General features: G+C 38.4%; 3 protein-coding genes across 5 annotated transcripts in view; all 3 read right to left on the reverse strand.

The window, feature by feature from the left end:
• Positions 1 to 364: 364 nt before the first annotated feature.
• On the reverse strand, positions 365 to 7,415 carry mcm4 (minichromosome maintenance complex component 4). Its single transcript, XM_083546339.1, has 17 exons — positions 7,276 to 7,415; positions 5,827 to 5,896; positions 5,580 to 5,720; positions 5,354 to 5,484; positions 5,097 to 5,198; positions 4,655 to 4,750; positions 4,470 to 4,565; positions 4,207 to 4,345; positions 3,908 to 4,128; positions 3,150 to 3,270; positions 2,786 to 3,045; positions 2,288 to 2,653; positions 2,042 to 2,169; positions 1,744 to 1,951; positions 1,000 to 1,228; positions 721 to 854; positions 365 to 614 (listed from the first exon to the last, which is right to left on the reverse strand). The coding sequence occupies exons 2-17, from the start codon at positions 5,882 to 5,884 to the stop codon at positions 522 to 524; spliced, it is 2,523 nt and encodes an 840-aa protein (XP_083402465.1). The 5' UTR covers positions 5,885 to 5,896; positions 7,276 to 7,415; the 3' UTR covers positions 365 to 521.
• An 845-nt stretch (positions 7,416 to 8,260) lies between these two features.
• On the reverse strand, positions 8,261 to 14,607 carry ube2v2 (ubiquitin-conjugating enzyme E2 variant 2). Its single transcript, XM_083546465.1, has 4 exons — positions 14,511 to 14,607; positions 12,178 to 12,326; positions 11,510 to 11,635; positions 8,261 to 9,634 (listed from the first exon to the last, which is right to left on the reverse strand). Exons 1-4 carry the CDS (start codon positions 14,524 to 14,526, stop codon positions 9,488 to 9,490), a joined length of 438 nt encoding a protein of 145 aa, XP_083402591.1. The 5' UTR covers positions 14,527 to 14,607; the 3' UTR covers positions 8,261 to 9,487.
• Positions 14,608 to 17,333: 2,726 nt separating this feature from the next.
• Positions 17,334 to 20,097, reverse strand: part of LOC310718759 (cell adhesion molecule CEACAM1-like) — a 5,464-nt gene continuing 2,700 nt past the window's right edge. Inside the window, exons 6-11 of one of the 3 annotated variants that reach the window (XM_083527750.1) lie at positions 19,971 to 20,008; positions 18,827 to 18,919; positions 18,677 to 18,726; positions 18,492 to 18,527; positions 17,609 to 17,650; positions 17,334 to 17,421 (exon numbers count right to left, since the gene is read on the reverse strand). In XM_083527750.1, the coding sequence (XP_083383876.1) occupies positions 17,609 to 17,650; positions 18,492 to 18,527; positions 18,677 to 18,726; positions 18,827 to 18,919; positions 19,971 to 20,008 (259 nt within the window). In that variant the 3' untranslated portion in view covers positions 17,334 to 17,421. Of the gene's footprint in view, positions 17,422 to 17,608; positions 17,651 to 18,491; positions 18,528 to 18,676; positions 18,727 to 18,826; positions 18,926 to 19,970; positions 20,009 to 20,097 lie in introns of those variants that run through there. The other 2 variants (XM_083527749.1, XM_083527751.1) reach the window with 2 other exon arrangements.

The following is a 20,097-nucleotide window of genomic DNA, read 5'->3' on the forward strand; positions in this document are numbered from 1 at the left end:
TGTCTTCCTTTACTTCCTTCCTGCCTGCTCTAAAGTTCACTAGTCATCGCTTTTTTTGGTGTTTCAAAGTTCTTCCATAAACATTAACTACACAGTGCCATACATGGGGAAAAACAAGACGTTACCAAGTAACCGCTAAGCGTAATCTGTTCAGTGAGGAACAGAACAAATTTGTCCACAATCCAAAAGTCAAGCCGAAGAGAAGTGTATTTAATTGTTTGAATTCACACCCAACTAAAAATGAGAAGCATCATGGAAGTAAAAACCTCCTGCTACATGCACTCGTATCCAGTACAGCCTTACGGTATCTGTCGACTGGTTCACATTGAATTTTGAAGAAACAGATGAACAAAACCGAGTCATATGACTAGCAAAACATTTTAATAGCAAAAAAAAACAAAACAGGTCTTAATATACATGAACATGAATAACAATAATAATTGCTCTACAGACAAGTTGAGAAAAGCAGACAGGGCGAACTCTTCTTCTCAACAGGATTCGGTGACGAGTGCATTATTTATTTACAGCAGGCGCACAGTTTTCCCTGTGACCGTTAAAAAGTCATCATCCGTGAGAGCTCGGAGAGCCTCGTCAAACATGTCCTTGGTGATGGCCTGGAGCAAAAGAACAACAGGTTAATGATAGAAAAATGATCTTACATTACTGTTAATGCATCTAACTCAAGAAAAGTTAAAGAAATCAAGTGTGAGAAACGCTTACAGCCTCAGACTGGGCACGCAGGTCATCAAACAGCTGCTGGTACTTCATGGCCGGCATTTTGCCTTTAGACTGGATGAGTTTCTTTAAAGCCTGAGCAACTTCCTCTTTACGCTTTCGTGCTGTCGCGCTCATACCTACACATGCATACAAAGCAAAACATGAGAGAAGTGCACCCCCGAACCGCTACGTTTCCACACAACAGTAAACTAGTAACGCTTTTCTCGAATGGAAGCGGTCACGGTGTCTTTGCACACCGAATGCAAACAATGGCATTCATACCTGTAGTCAGGATGGAGATATCCACAAATCCTGTTCTGGGATCAGTGGCTGATTGTTTCAGTGCCTCTCGGTGCAGTCTCTTCGCCTCTTCCACGTCAATGGTCTCCACCTTGTCAGAAAAGCGCACTTTAGCGTGAGACTCCGCCAGTCGGATCAGCGACTCCAGCTGCCGGGGATAAGCGGACACCATCCCTCTGCCGCTGCCGATCTTCCTCATGTCTACGTAGGCCTGCGGGTCAAAGCATACAGGAGAAACGCTCAAAACGTCACTGCTTTAAACGTCGAAAACCTTAAATCATGAAAATCAGTCAAACTGATCCACACAGCAGAAAAACTTCCAATTACATATAAAAATATCATACAGACGAGTACAAACGTTTGTATTTTCACACAAGTGGTTGTTTCTCCATGGTTAGTCCGTTCTTACCTCTAACTGTCCTTTAGTAGTTTGTTTTTTCTTTACGATCATGAATGTAATGTTTTTTTCCACCCATTTTCTCTTTCATTTGCTTTCATCCCTCATTTCCAAAAATATCTTTCTTGGCCCTTTTCTTTTTATGCTTTCTTGATTACTTTTTCACCTTTTTTTTTTTTTTTTTACTCTCTTCCTATTTTAACTAGTGTTCTGTTCTTTCGCAAAAAAAGAAGCCCAACCCCACCCCCCCCCCCCCCCACCACCACCACCACCCCTTCATGACATCTTGATTCTAAAAGCAGATATGTTTCGCGTATCCCCCAACAGACCTCAATAAGCGCCTGGCTGGCTTCTTCACTCAGCCGGGGGTTGATGTATGTGCGGGCGTAAGCAATGTAGTCCTTGAGCACAGCCATGTCCAGGTACTCCTCCTCTATCTGTTCCTCACTCTGATAGTACAGAGAGACCAGATGATGTGCCAGGCGTCTGTCATACACCTCGTCCTGAGGATCCAGCATCAGGAAGATCAGATCAAACCTGTAAGAGATTAAAAGAGAGAACTGAAATGAAATAAAGCCCAGACAGAAAAGTGGTTAGAAGAAAAACAATTTCGAAATGCAGGTTCACCTGGACAGGAGCGTGTGAGGGAGCTGGATGTTCTCAATCGTTGTTTTCTTAGGGTTCCACTGAGACTCCACTGGATTGGCTGCCGCTAAGATCGAAGTCCGTGCGTTGAGCTGACAAATGATCCCAGCCTAATATAAACACAGACACACATTTTTATTGCTGCAGAATTTAAATGGTTTCGTTTAGATCATAATCACGCTACGTCTAAGAGTCTGGTATTTACCACCCAACACACGATTGCCTTGCCTTAGCAATGGAGAGCGTCTGCTGCTCCATGACCTCATGCAGCACCGAACGCGTGCTGTCGCTCATCTTGTCGAACTCGTCGATGCAGCACACGCCGTTGTCGCTGAGAACAAGTGCGCCGGTCTGCAGCACCAGCTGGCGTGTCTCCGGGTCCTTCATCACGTAGGCAGTGAGACCTACGGCGCTCGAGCCTTTACCCGACGTGTACTGACCGCGAGGGACCAAATTGTAGACGTATTGCAGAAGCTGGGATTTACTTGTACCCGGGTCGCCACACAACAGGATGTTGATCTCGGCACGGAAGTTACCGCGTCCAGTCTGACTGAAGTCTTTCCGTGTGCCTCCGAATAACTGCAGCAGGATTCCCTGGAAATTGGATATGAAGGGGAAAATAAGTCTCAAATATATTACTGACATTCTAATCATGCTAACAAAAAACAACTGCCATCATCTACCAGCAAACCATGAACAGTTCACACTGTTGAAAATCAAGCCCACCTTCTTGATGTCCTCGTGCTCATAGATGCTGGGTGCAAGGGCTGAGGAGAGGCGCTCGTAGACATCCGGCTTGTTAGCTAGCTCCTTCAGTGTGGTGGCGCGCTCCTCCGTGAAAAGCTTCTGCTCGTTCTCCTCGTCCAGTCCGTGCAGACGCCGCTCGTCCGTCTTGCGGAAGTGGATGGCGTCGATGTGGGTCTTGTACACTGCCTTGACCTGGCTCTGTCTCGGGTTTAAGCGCATGGGGGCGGCTCTGTAGATACCTTTTTTATTTTTGGGGGAAAAAAAAGTTTTTAAATCAGTTGAATTAAGACTGAAGACGTGTGCAAAAAAAAAAAAAAAAAAAAGTCTTAGAACAAGAACACACCGGTGATGTTCACACGATCTCCAGGCTGTACTTTATCCACCAGGTCGTTGTGGGCATATAACACTGTGGTGTGGGGGGTCTGACCAGCGGGCATGTCCTCCGGAGACTCCTGCAGCTTAATCTGGCCATCAAAGTAAAACAAAATACAACATTTTATACCCAAGTCCAAGCACATGTATGGAAGCACACATCACTCCACTTGTACATTAGGAGTATGAATCTTCACTGGTTTAACGATTCAATCTCACGATGCGGTACATCCTCAATTTTTAATCAATGAATACAAGCAGTCAGATATATAAAAACTCCCTTTTTTTGCTTTATCTGCTCCAAGAGAGTGCAGTTCCTGACTTCTAAAAACTTCTATAAACACGAGTAAATACTAAAAGCACGTGTTTAAGCACTTATATAGTGTAGAGTTACCACCAAGTGTTAAATGCAAGAACATTAAATTACAGCCGCATGAAAAAGGCTAAGCTGATTTATTGTGTGAATATTGAGTCTTCAAAAACAAAACATTTTGCAGCGCTCCAACACACATACATACCCACCCTAGAGTATAAGTGAAATAAAACATCTCAGGAAGTGTGCTTCTAAGACAATAATCAACTTCAGGCTGAAAGCAGGAACTCTGCTTCATCACACATTCATTAATGTTCCATAACAGCTCAAGTATTTTACCCTCTATAGAAAACTAGATGGGATATTAATTGATATAATTAACTCAATCAATAAATAACCAAGTTACAAAATCTCACCATTTGTTTGTCTGAGAACACGGAGCGGTTGTGCACCAGCGCCAAGCTGTGTGTGGTGTTGCAGTTCCGACAAACCGCGGGTTCGGCGATGCGGCCACGGTCCACCTCTATACGCGTGCTGAACGCGCAAACCTGGCAGCGGAAAAACGCTTCCTGCATCTCGGGGATGAGTTGAGAGGTGCGAATCACCATGCCGCTGATGGTGATGAGCTGGTCGATGTCTGAAAGAGACTCGGAACGTCACCAAGACAAATCGAGCGATCGGCACGACACGCAGTAACCCGAGACCCCCGACTCACCCTCGGGGTTGAGGTTGCGCATGTTCCGGGTCTTCAGCGCGTTGTAAGGACGCACTTGGATTTGGTGCTCAAGGACGGAATCGGGGAAGCGATCAAAAAACAGTTCGTTGACCGCCATGTCGAATGTTGGAATCACTTCCTGTGGTCAGAGGAGAAGAATGACCAAGTTAACATTGGAACTTTTCAGCCTGATGCACGTCTTGATGGACTTTTTTCCTGCAGATGTCTAATAAAAAAGAGGAGCTGTTATAGTTTCTCTTTACCTGAGGATAGCAGATGAGCTGACGGTAAAGATCCCCATCGAAAGCTTGGATATGGCCACAGTTCACGTTCAGCACTGGATCTCCAACAACGCTGATCTACACCACACATACACACAGGTAAGTCCTGCATACCATGTTAAATATTTTTCTGTCAAATATCTTTTCAGAGGCCAATTAAAGGGCACCTCGTCCAGTTTCTGCATGTACAGTGGCTCGTTCAGATCCAAACTCGCGTTCTCATCCTCCCGCGATGTGGGATCAATAAATCTCTGCAAGAAACGCTGCAAAGAAACACACACACACACACACACACAAACACCCCTAGTTAACCCAAATGATGCACGTGAACATCAGAATTGAATCATGTAAAAATGCAGAAGTGTCCCACAGAAAAACAATCCCAATTTTATTACTTTACGTTTGACAATTACCTGTGATCGTTCCCAATCAACTCGATTATTAGTGTTTTTAAAAACAATTAAATGACTAATCATCATGTAGCATGACTACATATACTAGTTGCATTAATCTTGAATGTCACTTTCTTTTTCTCTCTCAAATGTCCACGTTTATCTGCTATTTCATGAGCGCTGGGTGTTTTTATGCCTCCTGGTCATTTGGCGCTACCTGAAACTTTTCCTTGCACGTTCCCACATTGACGTCAGTACCCCAGATGACGAGTCTCTGGCCGGCATTTTGCTCGCTGGCTACCGTCGCATCTCCTGAGGGCTGGAAAAAAAGTGTCACAAAAGCGCATTCATAAAAACAGAGTTACGATCACGTTGCTAGAATCGAATAAACCTTAAGAAATGGTTCTTTAGTGTTTAGTAACCAGTGAATGTCTGAAACATACCACTACAACACCAGTCACTTTAGAGACTCACCGGCTCCGAGTTCAGATCCACCTGTGGCGCTTTCCTGACTGAGCCCAGGTCAGCTCTCTGGCGAGCCGGAGTCCCGCGGCTGGGTGTGTCGTAAATCAGCGGAGAACTCATATCCGGTTCACTCTGCGGGACTGTCGTGAAAAAGCGCATGTGTGATCAGACAAAAAGGTTCTGTTGGTTTGACTATATGCTCTACAAACAAACATGAAGGGAAATGGGGAGGTACCAGAGGGACGAGGCACGGGGCTGGAGAAGAGAGAGGTATCCTGCGGGACAGGGCTCTGCATGTCGGTGACCGGGGATGTGGGCATGGGCTGTAACTCTCCCGTGGAAGACTCCTGGGATCCACAAACTTGTGGGGTAGCAGCTATTTAAACACACAAACACCGAAAATCAATACAACCAACAAAGTGTGACAAATGATCTCCATGCTTTCCAGTGAACATGGAGGAGGAGTAAATCCTGTAACTTACGAGTCGACGGGTTGCTGCTCCTGCCGCGCTTACGTGCACTGGATGAGGGTGAAGACATCTTGACCACTCACTGGAAAAGAAATAAAAAGCGATAATGATCAGGAGGCAATTACTTTTGTATTACAATTCAGATTGAATGCTTATGCACTGGACTCGACCTACAACAATGACGGTTTTTCATATTTATGATACAGGAAAGACTTATGAGGACTTTTGTGAAGAGATATTAATCTATTCAACGTTTATGAAATGAGTCTTCATGGTAAGAGCTACAAAAAAAAAATAAAAAAAATTATATATATATATATATATATATATATATATATATATATATATATATATATATATATACATACACACACACACACACAATTCCTAAAAATGTGTCTTATGTCCATGTCCTCAGCACCACCCATATTATATTACATTAATCATATTATATTTTTTACATGCTGTTTCGCACCTCCTGGTTGCTGCTACTGACACTTTTGCACAACATTGTGTTGATGATCTACAAGTACACTCTTGTTTATATATAGTAGGTTTACTGGTCGGCACTATTTTGTGTCCCACACCGTCTTTTGTCCTGCGGTTGCACACGATGCACTTTGTGGCGAGGACACTTTAGTCCTCAGCTCTGTGTTTTCTGTTATGTAGCTTTATGTTGTTTTATGTAGCACCAGGGTTCTGGAGGAACGTCATCTCATTTCATCAGTTTTATATAGTTGAAATGACAAAATCTTCTTGTCTTATTCTTTGCATTACTATTCTTCACCATCCTGTCCTCATACTGTAAACTACCAAGTCATTATACAACATGGATCTATAGGAGGAGGAGGAAACGTGTTTGGACATAAATCTATCAAAACAAAACAGAAATTGGGAAATAATGGAGTTCAGGTTTTCCTTTTCCTTTTACAGCATCACAAAGTGAATAAATCTTTACTAAATGTATTGGGGCTCAATGGCAGCTTGCCTTTTATGCACATTAAACAAAGCTTTTAAGGTGATCAAGAAAGAAACTGATGAGTGGAAACAGGGATTTATTTGTTGTTTTTAGGTTCCTAAAGAAGGCAGCCCTCTTGACTAACAGAAAAGCGGATAAAACGCACGTGACTCGAATATTAGACTATAAAACAAACAGGATCACATGAATCAGCTCAAACATCAGCAATGAACAGAGTCACATTTCACTCCTTTTATTTCCAAATTATATTATATAATATTCAACTTCCTCATTAACAAACACAAATATAACAACGCCTCCAAGTTATATATTTTCCATTATGTTTAATTATTATGAAAAATTCACGCTATACATACACAAGTTACTCAACACATACCACAAAAAAAAGTTATATACATCTATGATCATTTATACTCGTTTCTAAAAATAAAAAAAATAAAATAAAAAATGACTTAAATAACAGTAAAGAATAACGAGCTCACCGTATCGGAGGCTTCTTCCCAAATACACAACTCGTGGCGCGAAATCGCTCGGTGACGTAGTTTTCGCGCGGAAACTGTGGACCAATCAGAAACCTCGGCAGCGCCATTTCGTCAACGGGGGAAACATCCGCCTCTTAAGATTACAATTGTATTCTATTAATATAATATATCATTTACATGCACTTCACTACGTAATGCGTGTCATATAATATATATATATTAAACGCAATGGCGGCCGAGAAACAATCTGTATGGCTTCTATAATGCACGTGTTTATCTTCAAGCAAACCGAAATAAGAATTAACTCCCCTCGACAAGTGGGTTCTTCCGACATGTTCGCGGGAAAAGGCAAAGGACGTAGACCAAGTCACGTGATCTGACAGATCACCATATAAAAGGCCGAGTTTTATAAAATGGAAATGCATCATAAATGAGTTCACTGCTACTTGTTTTATTTTATTTCCTAGTAATTTTTATTTTTTTTACACCGGTCAAGATGTAGTAATAGGCTTTTAATAAGGGAAAATAAAAACTCAAAATTAAATCAGTCACTGCGGTCTCAGTGTAACGTGACAGAAATACGTTCCTATACATCGAAAAAAAAAAAGATTTTTATTTCATCTTGTGCATTTTAGTCGCTCCATTTTGATGCCGCTCTTGAAAGCTTCGTGATCCATCAGGCCACCTACTGGTGTGGAGGTATTGATCAAATATTCAAGATTCAGAGCTGCATCTGTGAATGGTTCATTTTTTATCCAATTTTCAACTGTCCAATTTCACTGAATCTAAATTAATTTTTATCTGGTAAAAAAAAAATTCCTGTGGTTACAAAACAGGCTATTGTTCTTGAAAGCTTTCCTCAGCAAGGCATTTCTGCTCACACAACTCCTCGATCCATTTTATTAGAATTTAACAACCTGATCAGATAATCAAGTTTCTAAAAAAACAAAACACAAAATAATGATAATAAAAAAGCAGAAAGCAGTTTGTGTTCTACAATATTTATTATCCTGAATACAGCCCGTGACAAATTCAACAGAACCAGAATATATATCTTCAAAATAAAAATAATAAAAAAAGAGGAAAAAACAAAGAACCAAATGTTTTTGAGATGCATTAAAGCAACTGGCGTAAACACTCTGTTGTGTATCTTTGTGTTTGATTGAACAAAAAGCTTTTATAGCTTATTAACAAGTAACGACTACGTTAGCTATACGTTATATCAGTGTACTGCTTCCAGATTACTCAAAATTAGGCTCACGAGCAGATAAGTGATTACAGTCGAAAGTTTATCCGGGGCTTACGGAAGTGGTGTTATGGTTAGACTGAAGAGAAGAAGAAGGAAAAAAAAAAGCGGGAAACGATGGTTAATTAAATTTTGTAAAACCGCTTGATGGTGTGCCACGCGAAATCCTCAAGACTTTCATTGAGTCAATGTAATTCGAAATGATCGATCCGCAATTATCTGAGCGAATGTGTACAGTGGACAGCATTGAAGATAGAAAAAAACGGATGCACTTCATGATGTTGAATGTTATAATAATGTACCTGACATTTTCTAGAAGAGTTAAACGAATGGTTTGATAAAAAGAAAATAATAATAATTAAATAATATGCACTGAAATGGCTACTGTCATACACACATACACACGCACAAAAAGAACCAGCCACTTCCTTCAGTTTGTGATACTACTACTAAACTACAGGCACACTTTAGTGTAATCGTCACGAAGGCGTCGATCATTCAGATACATTAAACTGCTGTTTTTTTCTTCCCTCCAAACTAATCATGCGGTCAGTATCATACAGGAATCTTTATAGGCAATTTTTCTTCTCTTTTTTTCAACGCCAAGTTACATTAACATAAAAACATCCATCCTGCCTTTTTGTGGCTATGTGGGGAGGAAAAATATAGCGAAATAATAAAGCTTCAAATAAGCTTACTGGAAGAGCAACATTCGTGCACTTAATAACGTAATAGAATTTCACACTTCGACTCGTGCCGTCTCTTTTCTCAAAGAACTACTTTGTAAACATCCAATCTTGCTCTTGCGATGAAGTCTGTTCCTGTGCAGAGTAAACAAATTCATATTTTGATGACAGGATTAATAGACTAAGTTGGGGTTTTTCTGTTGGTGGTGTTTTTTGGTTTTTTTTTTTAGTTTTTTTTTTTATGTTTTTAAGACAGATAGTCAAAAACAATCATTTATGATTAATTGCTGTACGTCTGTCCTTCAGGTGGTTGAGGAAGCTTCATATTCTCTTTGGACATCATTAGACGCCTTAGCTCTTGAAGAACCACTTTAATGCTATATGAATTTTGCCATTTTGATAGAATTGGTATGCTACGTGCATCCACCTGGAATAAGGACAAAACAAGATATAGATTACAACCTAGTGAAAACTGCACAAAGTGTCAGCAGAATCATTTTTGTTCATGCGCTTAGACAGATCAGCACAGATGATGAACAGAGTAAATTAACTATATATAGAAAAATCAGCATATATATATATATATATATATACACACACACAAACACAAGCTTTCATGATTTCCAAACATTTGGAAAATAATGTTTAACAAAAACTCACTTTTCTATGAAGATTTTATTACAAATTATTTTACATAGCAAGTGTCTATATTGTAATAAACAGGTGGCAACTATTCTTACACTTTTAGATACTGATCTTTTGCCATACGATCTTGTGTAAACACTAATATGGACAAAAGTATGTGTACACCATTCCTAATTATTGTGCTCAAGTGTTTAAGATACTCTAATCATTAACAGGTGTGAGGAACAAAAGCACAGTCATACAATCCCCACTAACATTGCCATTTAAATGAGTCATAAAGGAGAGATAAAAGACTTGACAGTATGAACATGCCAACTTTGCCACAAGGCAGATCTCTGCCAATCAATTTCTAATGCTTGTATTGCGGAATAAAGCACCATGGAGCAAAAGGGTCAATCGGGCAAAATCACAAATCGGTGTTGAAGAAGTGCTTGATGAAGTTGGTTTCTATGGCTGAAGCACAGACTGGTTCAAGACTCTGCAGCAGTGTGAAGAATCACACCTCACTATCTGGCAGACTGAGACTAATCTGGGTTTGGTGGATGGGGGATAATAAACTGAGCTTTCAGAGTTTGAGTTCTGGTCCAACTCGAGGTGAACCCCAGTGAACAGCGTTTGGGATGAATTTAACCAGACTATGAACCTTCTCAATTAATGTTCGCTCTGATTAAATGGGCACAAACTTACAGAAGTTCAAAGCACTCAAGCACTCGAGCACTCAAATCTCGAAGGGAAAAAAACCCTTCTCATTAAAAGAGGGAAGGATGTTCTAGGAGGAAAATAGTGAGGCAGTTCTTAGTCATTTTGGAACAGGATTCTCATAGGTGTGACACCCAGGTGTCTACATACTTTTGGCCATATAGTGGATGTGTAAAAACGACTGTTTCGATCCAAATTACCACTATTTACTATTGTTTACTATTTAAAGTTTTTGTGACTTTTTTTTTTCGATTTTATTTTAGCTGGGCAACATATAATCAAATATATTACTATAATTAATATAGCATACACAACATATATATATACACTTTTTTGTTAAAGAGTGTGTGTGTGTGTATATATTTATTTATTTTGATTCATACTTAGTCATATTATATTTTAATATACTTTTATACTTATTGTATTTATTTTTACGTTACTTTACTTTGAAATTTTTTTTTTTATCTTTATATTAAGTTGAACAGTTGTAAAAAGCATTTCACTATAAGTTACACTCTGTATGAATGTGTATGTGACAAATTTAAAAAAAAAAAAAAAAAAAAAGGAAAAAGAAATAAAAGTGAATTAATTTGAAACGTGTTCATATATTGCAAACTCAAATCGGATTTGTTTCCAATCCTTTAAACTATATAAAAAAAAAAACAGTTTCTAAAACAAATCTTTTCTTCTATTATTTATTTTTAAACTATTTAACGGCACCCAGTCTTATGGAACCAGTAAATCAATATGGATATGAGGTAATATAGAAATGTATTGATGTATACTGGACATTTATTACTACATTACAATTATTTGACGAGAAAAAGAAACGGAGCTTCTGAAACATGAGCTCATATGGGAGAGTTTCAACACCTACACAACTGTCACTCATTCCAGACTCATCAATCAAATGGGTCAAGCGAGAATGAATTTTTATGAGACTCTAATGACTACTTACCGTCCCATTGGAATTATTTATTCCATTCATGCTAATTTTTGTTACAAATCTAACAGTCGGTGGTGCTTCAGGATACTTAGGGCCACATTCCACTTTCAGGCTGTATATTCTGTTTTCATAATTAGTCTGAAAAACAACAAAACAAATGTTAAAGCAAAATGTAAAAAAAAAAATGCTTTAATTTGCTTCAACCTGCCAGGTTCTTGACTTGATCTAGAAAATGTAGGATCTCATCTCCATTCAGCATTTGCTGAGACTTGGTCCTCAAATAGATACACAATACAAAATCTATTTTAACGATGTTAAAACATTTGTTTTAGCTTATGTATCCAGTCTCTATTTGATGCTTTCTTTTACATTTATATCCTTCGTTGATGCTCTGTACGGCAAATGGGGCAACAATCGTTTTTTTTAAAATGTACTTTGTAACTCGACTGGAAGACTGCATCAAACCTGAATAAGATCATTTCCGAAGACCATTTATCGAAGCATATCAAACACAACTATTTAAACATAGTGATAATGCTGTTAATGAAGAAATTTCCATGAATGGACTTTGTTCGAGCTAGAACGTGCGTTAAAAGGATTTTTTTTTTTTTCCCCCCCAAAGATGGCAGTTTCAAAAGCACGCTGTCAGATTTAAACATGTGAAGAGTTTAAACACGTACTCGTGCAGGTCCAATAATCATTCCCGTCCACCGTGTTAAGGTCATGTCCTCGTCATCCTCCAGGCCCCAGCTCACCGTGCCATCGCCGACCCCCTTTTGGCCTTCCTCCAGCTCCTCCAACAAACGAAAATTGCGTGGAACTTTAACTCCTGAGTTAAAACAGTAAAAGTTATTGTAACAGTAGCTTACAAATAACAAATGACAGAGTGATGCGATCAAGCGCCATCGTCATTAGCGCTCTGTAAATGGATTACTTTCCTTATCCCCCTTGTACCAATAAACAGGCTGTTACTATAGAAACGACAACATTTTAGAACCGCTAGTTATTAAAGCGAGTGCTTTCATAACTAATAAACCTGTAAATTGTCGCACAAAATTCCAATCAGAATGAAGAATTTTATTTTACTTGAATTTGGCGATCCTGTGAGGAATCTGGGATTTAATGTTGTAACATATAGACAAGTTTACACAGTGTAACTTATTCCAGTTTAACGGTCACATTTATTTTTTTTATCCGGAATGTATTTAAAGGTTTCCAACAACCTTTTTCGATTAAGTGTCTAATGGAAACCATCACACCAGTTTCAGAAATTGCTGTTCGGGCAGCTATGACAAAACACGTCACTAATACGTTATAAAACCTTTTTCCTATTTTTTTATTAATTTTGATTATGCAAAATGTTTTAAGCACGTCGAGCGCTTCATGCAAAGGTACGTGCTGGAGAGGAGGGGAATGAAAGTCAGTAGGAGTAAGACAGAGTACATGTATGTGAATGAGAGGGAGGGCAGTGGAGGGGTGCGGTTGCAGGGAGAAGAGGTGGAAAAGGTGGAGGAGTTCAGGTACCTGGGGTCATCAGTGCAAAGTAATAGAAAGTGTGTTAGAGAAGTGAAGAAAAGAGTGCAGGCAGGGTGGAGTGGGTGAAGAAGAGTGACAGGAGTGATTTGTGATAGAAGAGTATTTGGAAGAGTGAAAGGGAAAGTTTATAGGACTGTGGTGAGACCTGCGATGTTGTATGGATTAGAGACAGTGGCATTGAGTAAAAGACAGGAGGTGGAGCTGGAGGTAGCAGAGCTGAAGATGTTGAGGTTTTCTTTGGAAGTGACGACGATGGACAGGATTAGAAATGAGTTTATTAGAGGGACAGCGCATTTAGGACGTTTTGGAGACAAGGTGAGGGAGGCGAGATTGAGATGGTTTGGACATGTACAGAGGAGGGACATGGGGTATATTGGTAGGAGAATGCTGAGGATGGAGCCACCAAGAAGGAGGAAAAGAGGAAGACCAAGGAGGAGGTTTATGGATGTGGTGAAGGAAGACATGCGGGTAGTTGGGTTGAAAGAGGCAGATGTAGAGGACAGGGGGGTGTTTGGTTTACAATTGGTTCTTTACTACACGCTTTGAGCTGTATTCTAATTTTCGCTAATAAAAATACACGATCTTTACAGTAATACAGTGCAGAGGGTCTTCTGACTTTTAATATAAAAATATGCAAATGAGCCGCCTGTGAGCAAGTGTTTAAAATGTGTGACGCAATAAAAACAACTTCATACGATCGAGTATGACGTGGAAAAACGTGTACAAAGAAAACGCGTGAAATACAGTACATAAATCTGAGAAGGCAAAACATCAAGGAATCGGTGTTATTGTTTATTTTTATTTGAAAACAGAGGGAAGACGGTTACTCGAGTTATTCGAGTCTGTAGACAGTATGGCTAAAGCACAGCTCAGGCTCGCTGGCATACTGGACCAGCAACATGAAGGATATCTGAAACATGTAACATCTAGTAGACTTGTCTTCTTTAAATATAAATATATAAAAAGATAAATGGTCAACAAACAAGTCAACACAAGAAGTCAGCTGGCTGGGCTAATTAAGACTAGCTAGCATGCTAGCTCTAGCCATTTGTCACCCGCCCTGTATTTTGCTAAGATGTTCGGTAGCACCGTCAAGAGTGTTTCCGCTCCCAGGGATCGACTGCTGCACACCTCAGGCCGGACACGCCGACAGGATTGAATTTATTCTGTATTTTGAATTCGAGATAAATATATACGCTCTTTATTTCACCGACCAAAGCGACGGAGCTAAAATTAGCGCACGCGCCCGACCAACACACACACACACACACACACACACGACATAAACACAACAGCAAACCAGCCACTGCGCGCGCCGCGGTTCTACATGGCGCATCGCTCATTTTCGTTACACTGCAACACATTTCCATAGCAACGCACGGGCCTTCCTCTGTTATTCTGTTTCTGCCGGAGTTGTTTCCGAAACGGAGATCGAAACACACTGGTTCCGCGGTCTGCACACATCGGAGAGACAAACCTGAGGAGGCCGCCATCTTCTTCAGCCAAATCCAGAAGCGCACCGCGGCGTGACGTCAGGTCACGTGGCTGCTCGCGTCACCGCCACTGCATTAAACACGGCGGACGCAAACACAAAATATAATAATATTAATAATAATAAATAAATACAATTCTGGTCTCTTAGGAAGTCAACAATAGCAATACAATGGTAAATGAGTTGTGACAGATTGGCATATTTATAATCTAAAAACTGCCCAAACTTCCCGTGTTTTATTAAATGACATTTTATATACATTAAATTTCTCGAGAATTCTTAATTTGTGTTCAGTATTGTTTGGAATCAAAGTGACAAAATTAATAATAATTTAAAAAACAACAACAATATAATCATAATCATAATCATCATCATTTCACACTATGGGACCTTATTATTGTTTTTAGCTAGAAATGTTTATTCATAAACACTTGATTCTATTTTTCTTATTATATTATATTATATTATATTATATTATATTATATTATATTATATTATATTATATTATATTATATTATATTTGTACTTGTTTTATATAAACAGCGCTGATAAATCAAATGTAATGTCGCTGAAGTTACCACTAGGTGTCAGTGTGTGTGCGGTTTTGTTTTATTGTTTGTTTGTTTGTTTTACACGCCACTAGGATCCCAGTCCATCCCACAGCACTGTTCACACACTCATTCAGACATTTACCATGGCCAATCCAGCACGGCTAATGGTTTCTCCTAATGGTTTCTCCGAGGTCAGAAGGAAGAAACTGGAGAGCCCACATGAATCCTGTGCTGACATGGAAAACATGCTAAACTCCACATCCTCACAGCCTGGACTCTTGGAAGCAGACAATGAACTTCGTAGCAGTTCTTTACCTAAACAATAGAACCTTCCTGCTAAAGTTCTATTAAAAGTTCTTTATCTTAGATCAGATTTTTGTGTTCCAGTCAGAAAAGGTTTCAGGTAGAACTTTAGAACCCATGCTCTATTTTATGAGTGCAGGAAAAAAAAGTTTATTAAATCCACATGAATATATTTGAGCTTTTTCAGTTTCCTAGAGACGCGGTTTGCGAGCTCTGACTAGTGCGCACTCTGACCATCCAATCAAAGCACATGAAAATACAGACGTGATCGGACACCTTCTATGAGGCCTTGGAATGGCTAAATCACAATCTGATTGGTTAAAGCGACGACTCCAGCATGGAGTTTATGGTTAAAAAAATCTCACAGGTACTGATCCTTTCAGGCCTTATGTCAGAAAACTTTTAAACTCTAACATAAACAGACCCTCAGGTGAACTATGAAGTGAAGAGAAGAGACTATTATGAATAATTTAATACATATTCATGGACAAAAATATATTAGAATGCTAATCAGTGGTTTCACACTTCACCACTTTGCATCACACCGCTTATACATCACCAACACCTCTACACACCAATGTACACCATACAACTCATCACCACATGTCTACAGACCTCACCACCCATTTAAAAACCTCACTGCACATCTACACTCAGCACACCTCACCACACCAGTACAAGTCTTATGACAACTTTGAACCCAACAAATCGTCACCATACCTAAATACACTTCAGCCAGCCTTAATACACCTTTACAGACTTCAGCACACTTGACCAGAGCTCTTCACACCTTACTACTAGGTCCAGAGGAAACAGATGTATTTCCATTAGGATCATGTGACACTTTATTGTGACACATTACAACAAATTTTATATTTATTTACATTTAAAGCATACCTTAATGCTGTAATCTTTATCTGTACTACCCATTGTGATAGAAATATTTTAATGAACTGTGTGTATCATTTATAAGTTAACCTTGTTAAAGGATTGTGTCTTTGTTTCGAGAACTATGTTTTCTTTTCCTCATAAATGTGTATGTGCAAAATGCCTGGCCACAAGGTCATGGTATCATGGTTGAGAGCAAGATAGATGGTTGAAAAACTTGGTCCAGGTGCAGGTTGAGATGTGACTGGGAGTGAGTGTGTGTATGAATGAGTAGAGTACAGAATAGACTTTACACTTCTTTTTTAATTCCTCTCTGTTTATTCATTTTATTAGTAGAGACTTACATTTCCATGACACGATACTTATACAAACATATAATTTTACCAACTATATTCTTTCTCTAGTTAGGTCCAAAGTCAACATTAGTTTAATAATTTTCTGAATATATGCACTTAATTCAACTCAATTATATGTATTCACTTTTCAATTCATTTTGGTTTATTGCCTTAAATTCATAGGCTGACTGGTGTCTTCCATCAACAGATCAAAGAAATTCATTCATTAGCATTTCACAAAAACAAAAGAAAAAAACTGATTCATTCCAGGCCACACAAGCTTTATAGTGTTATGCTTTCATTAGCAGAACAGTCACATTTTATGAGGGAGTATATCATTTTGCTGGAAGTTTTACTACACAACCAAGTTTGTGTTTCCTTGTTCCTGTAAACTCAGCCCTTGGTAAGTGATCAGTTCTGTTAGCAACATCTAGATTTGGCAATTACATTAGATCACTTACTAGCACATTGTGCTATAACCTAGTCACTTAGTCAGATACACATCACTTCCCTTAATGCAAGAGAACAGAGGGAAGAATCCTGATGACATATATAAAAAAAATCATTATCTGTTAAAGAAAAAAACTAAGATTATGTTTAAAACTTTATATAGGCTTTTGACTGTTGTCAACATCAGAAGCATGACATTATTAAAAGTATAATTTAAAAAAATACCATTTTCATTTAAATCAATTTTGTACAATCTGAGCTATAAATTAAAATACAAGTCAAGGAACATGAGATTCAAGTGACATGGTTGTTCATTATTTTAACATCTTCTCAATGTACAGTATGTCCAATGTCTTGAAGGGCCAGCAGCTAAAAAAGAGCAAAAAAGTTTAATATTGCATCCAAAGAAATCACACAAACAATCAAAACGCATTTTATGATCAGAAAAATAGGTTATATTTAATTTGATTTAATTGATCAAAATTGAAATAAAAAAATCCACATACTGAAAGGTGACCAGTAAGTTTATATATGAATATAAAAAACAGGACCCTACCTATTTGAATATATCTATTGTTCTGCTATAAAGATCTGATTCCTGCAAGCATAAATAACAATTAGGACAGAATCTTTTGTTGTTCACAAAAACACACTTAACTAGGATTTATTTCTCCCCTCTTAACAGCCAGTGGTGATGTGAAACACCTGGATAATATCAGAATCAGAATCAGGTTTATTGGCCAAGTGTGTTGACACACACAAGGAATTTGGTTCCAGCAGTTTGTGACTCTCAAAAGTACAGACATAAATAAAACCTATACATGACAAAACAGACAAGACAAGACAATACAGACAATGTGAGACAGTATAGACAGTGTGGGTAATAAATCGGGATACAGACCAGTAATGTACATAAAGTGTGGGAGTGCATGGTAGTGCAAATGATAGTATTGTGTGTCAGGTATGATAGAGAGTTTACTATAGAACTTTGTACAATATATAGCAGCTATAGTGTGTGCAACATATACAGACAATGTGATGACTGACAATTCTGTGCGGTACTTCGAAATAATGTAGATTTGAACTTAATGATACTCCAAAGATGAAAATGACGAATGATTACATTTACATGTACGCTCATTTAGATTTAGATTTATGAATTAAAGAATAAGAGTCCCTGTGTTGTTTCAGATCTTCAATTGACCTTCAGTTATTTATTGTAACATCTATTTTTTCTGCACTTTGACAAAAATATATATATTTTTAGGATGAAAGAACCCTGTATCTAGCCAAAGAACTTCTGACAAATCAGTTTTGTTTTTTTTGGGTTTTTTTCCAGACTGCTGAAATGTTTAATAGTGGTTACTTAAGAAACCATTTCAATGCTGACAGAAAGGTAATATTAAAAACTAGATGTAATAAAGAGAATTTTTTTTTACTTGTGTCTGCCTGTCTCGTGGCAAAGGTGGTGGACCCTGAAATATGAGAAACGATTATTTGATATGTTACATAACATACATAGATTAAATATTTATTATCAAATTCAATTCATCATACTTTGAAAGTGAAATTATATTTAGTGCTAAAGAAAATAAAAAGCGTTAATAATACATTCAGAACTCACCCTAGGGGGAAGAGAGGGTGGAGTGTTTATATACTTAGCGTGATTTTCTTCTAAGAAAACACAAATAAAAGTAAGTAAAAAAGTAATGACTTAAGTGGGAGAAAAAAAACTAATTTATAACTATCACCACTTCATTAAAGCCATATTTACTGTTAGCTTGAAGATTATGTGCAATTTCTGTTGTTGTAACAGGAGTTCTGGCCCCTGCATTCATATCATCGAATGTTGGATTGGTTTGGATTCCTGTCACTGACAAATATTTTCCATTAATACCAATAAAAGTACTTACCGTATTTTCCGGACTATAAGCCGCTACTTTTTTCCCACGCTTTGAACCCTGCGGTCTAAACAATGAAGCGGCTTATTTATAAAATTTTCCTGGGCTTTTCCCGGTTTCACAAACTTCAAGCCAAAAAACTGAGGCCCCATAATATTAGACCAATGAAATTGCCGAACGGGTTCAGGTTAACCAACGAAACTCTTTATATTAAATCAGATGCGCTCCCACTGAATTAGGCCGCAGCACATCATAAATATGGATGATGTTCCTCTGACGTTTGATCTGCCGCTCACTCGGACTGTCTACATGAAATACGAATCATTCGTCACGCTGAAAACAACCGGGCATGAAAAAACGCACTTCACCTGTGTTCTGAGCTGCACGGCATCGGGAGAAAAGCTTCACCGATGGTGATTTTTAAACGCACGACGATGCCAAAAGATAAACTTGTTGTGAAAGGAAGGAGGAAGAGAGTGAACAATGACTTTCTTGGTAGGATACTGTTTAGATACAAGCCGTGTAACAGCTTGTTGCTTTCGTTAAAGCCTGTGTAAAGTTCATTAGTTTCAGTGTAGACACGGCTTATAGACAGGTGAGGCTTATTTATGTTCAAAATAAAAATCTTTCTAAAATTCAGTGAGTGGGGCTTATATTTGGGTGCGCTTATTAGTCCGGAAATTACGGTTTTTCTTGTCACTTTTTATTTTCATCATAAATAAGCAACATGACATGAGTGGAACGGTTGGTGAGTATAAAAAAAAATTGGAACAGGTATTTAACAACAACAACAACAGCAAAAAATAGGAAAACCACAACATATTGTAAATATTAATAAAATTGGATCATAATTATAATGTGTGGAAGTGGGAACTTTGTGCCCTTCTGATCAGAAGGTTGTGAGTTCAAATCCTAGCAAACACCAAGCTAACAAATGTAAGGCCCCCTGTATAAGGATGCACATCAAAAGCCATAAACGCTATGTTTTGCATACATTTATTTTACATATGGTCTTACTTGGTGCTTGTGCTTCTCTAACAGGGCCAGCGGGTTTTCTGAAATAGGATTATAAATATGTTTAATATATGATTAGCATAAATATATAAAATTAACATCAATACATGTTATACGATTATAATGATTT

The sequence above is a fragment of the Silurus aristotelis genome, assembly GCF_946808225.1.
Source record: "Silurus aristotelis genome assembly, chromosome: 1".
NCBI lineage: Eukaryota > Metazoa > Chordata > Actinopteri > Siluriformes > Siluridae > Silurus > Silurus aristotelis.

What these genes read in the sequence shown, in the direction of transcription:
- mcm4 (XM_083546339.1), bottom strand. Translation starts at nt 5,884, where the DNA reads ATGTCTTCACCCTCATCCAGTGCACGTAAGCGCGGCAGGAGCAGCAAC. An exon ending in GCGCAACCTCAACCCCGAGG is followed by an intron (nt 4,129 to 4,206) that starts GTGAGTCGGGGG and finishes AGTCTCTTTCAG; the next exon opens with ACATCGACCAGCTCATCACC. An exon ending in AGATCGTGTGAACATCACCG is followed by an intron (nt 3,046 to 3,149) that starts GTGTGTTCTTGT and finishes AAAATAAAAAAG; the next exon opens with GTATCTACAGAGCCGCCCCC.
- ube2v2 (XM_083546465.1), bottom strand. An exon ending in TGATTATTGGACCTGCACGA is followed by an intron (nt 11,636 to 12,177) that starts GTACGTGTTTAA and finishes GTTGTTTTTCAG; the next exon opens with ACTAATTATGAAAACAGAAT. An exon ending in TAAATAATTCCAATGGGACG is followed by an intron (nt 9,635 to 11,509) that starts GTAAGTAGTCAT and finishes TCCTTATTCCAG; the next exon opens with GTGGATGCACGTAGCATACC.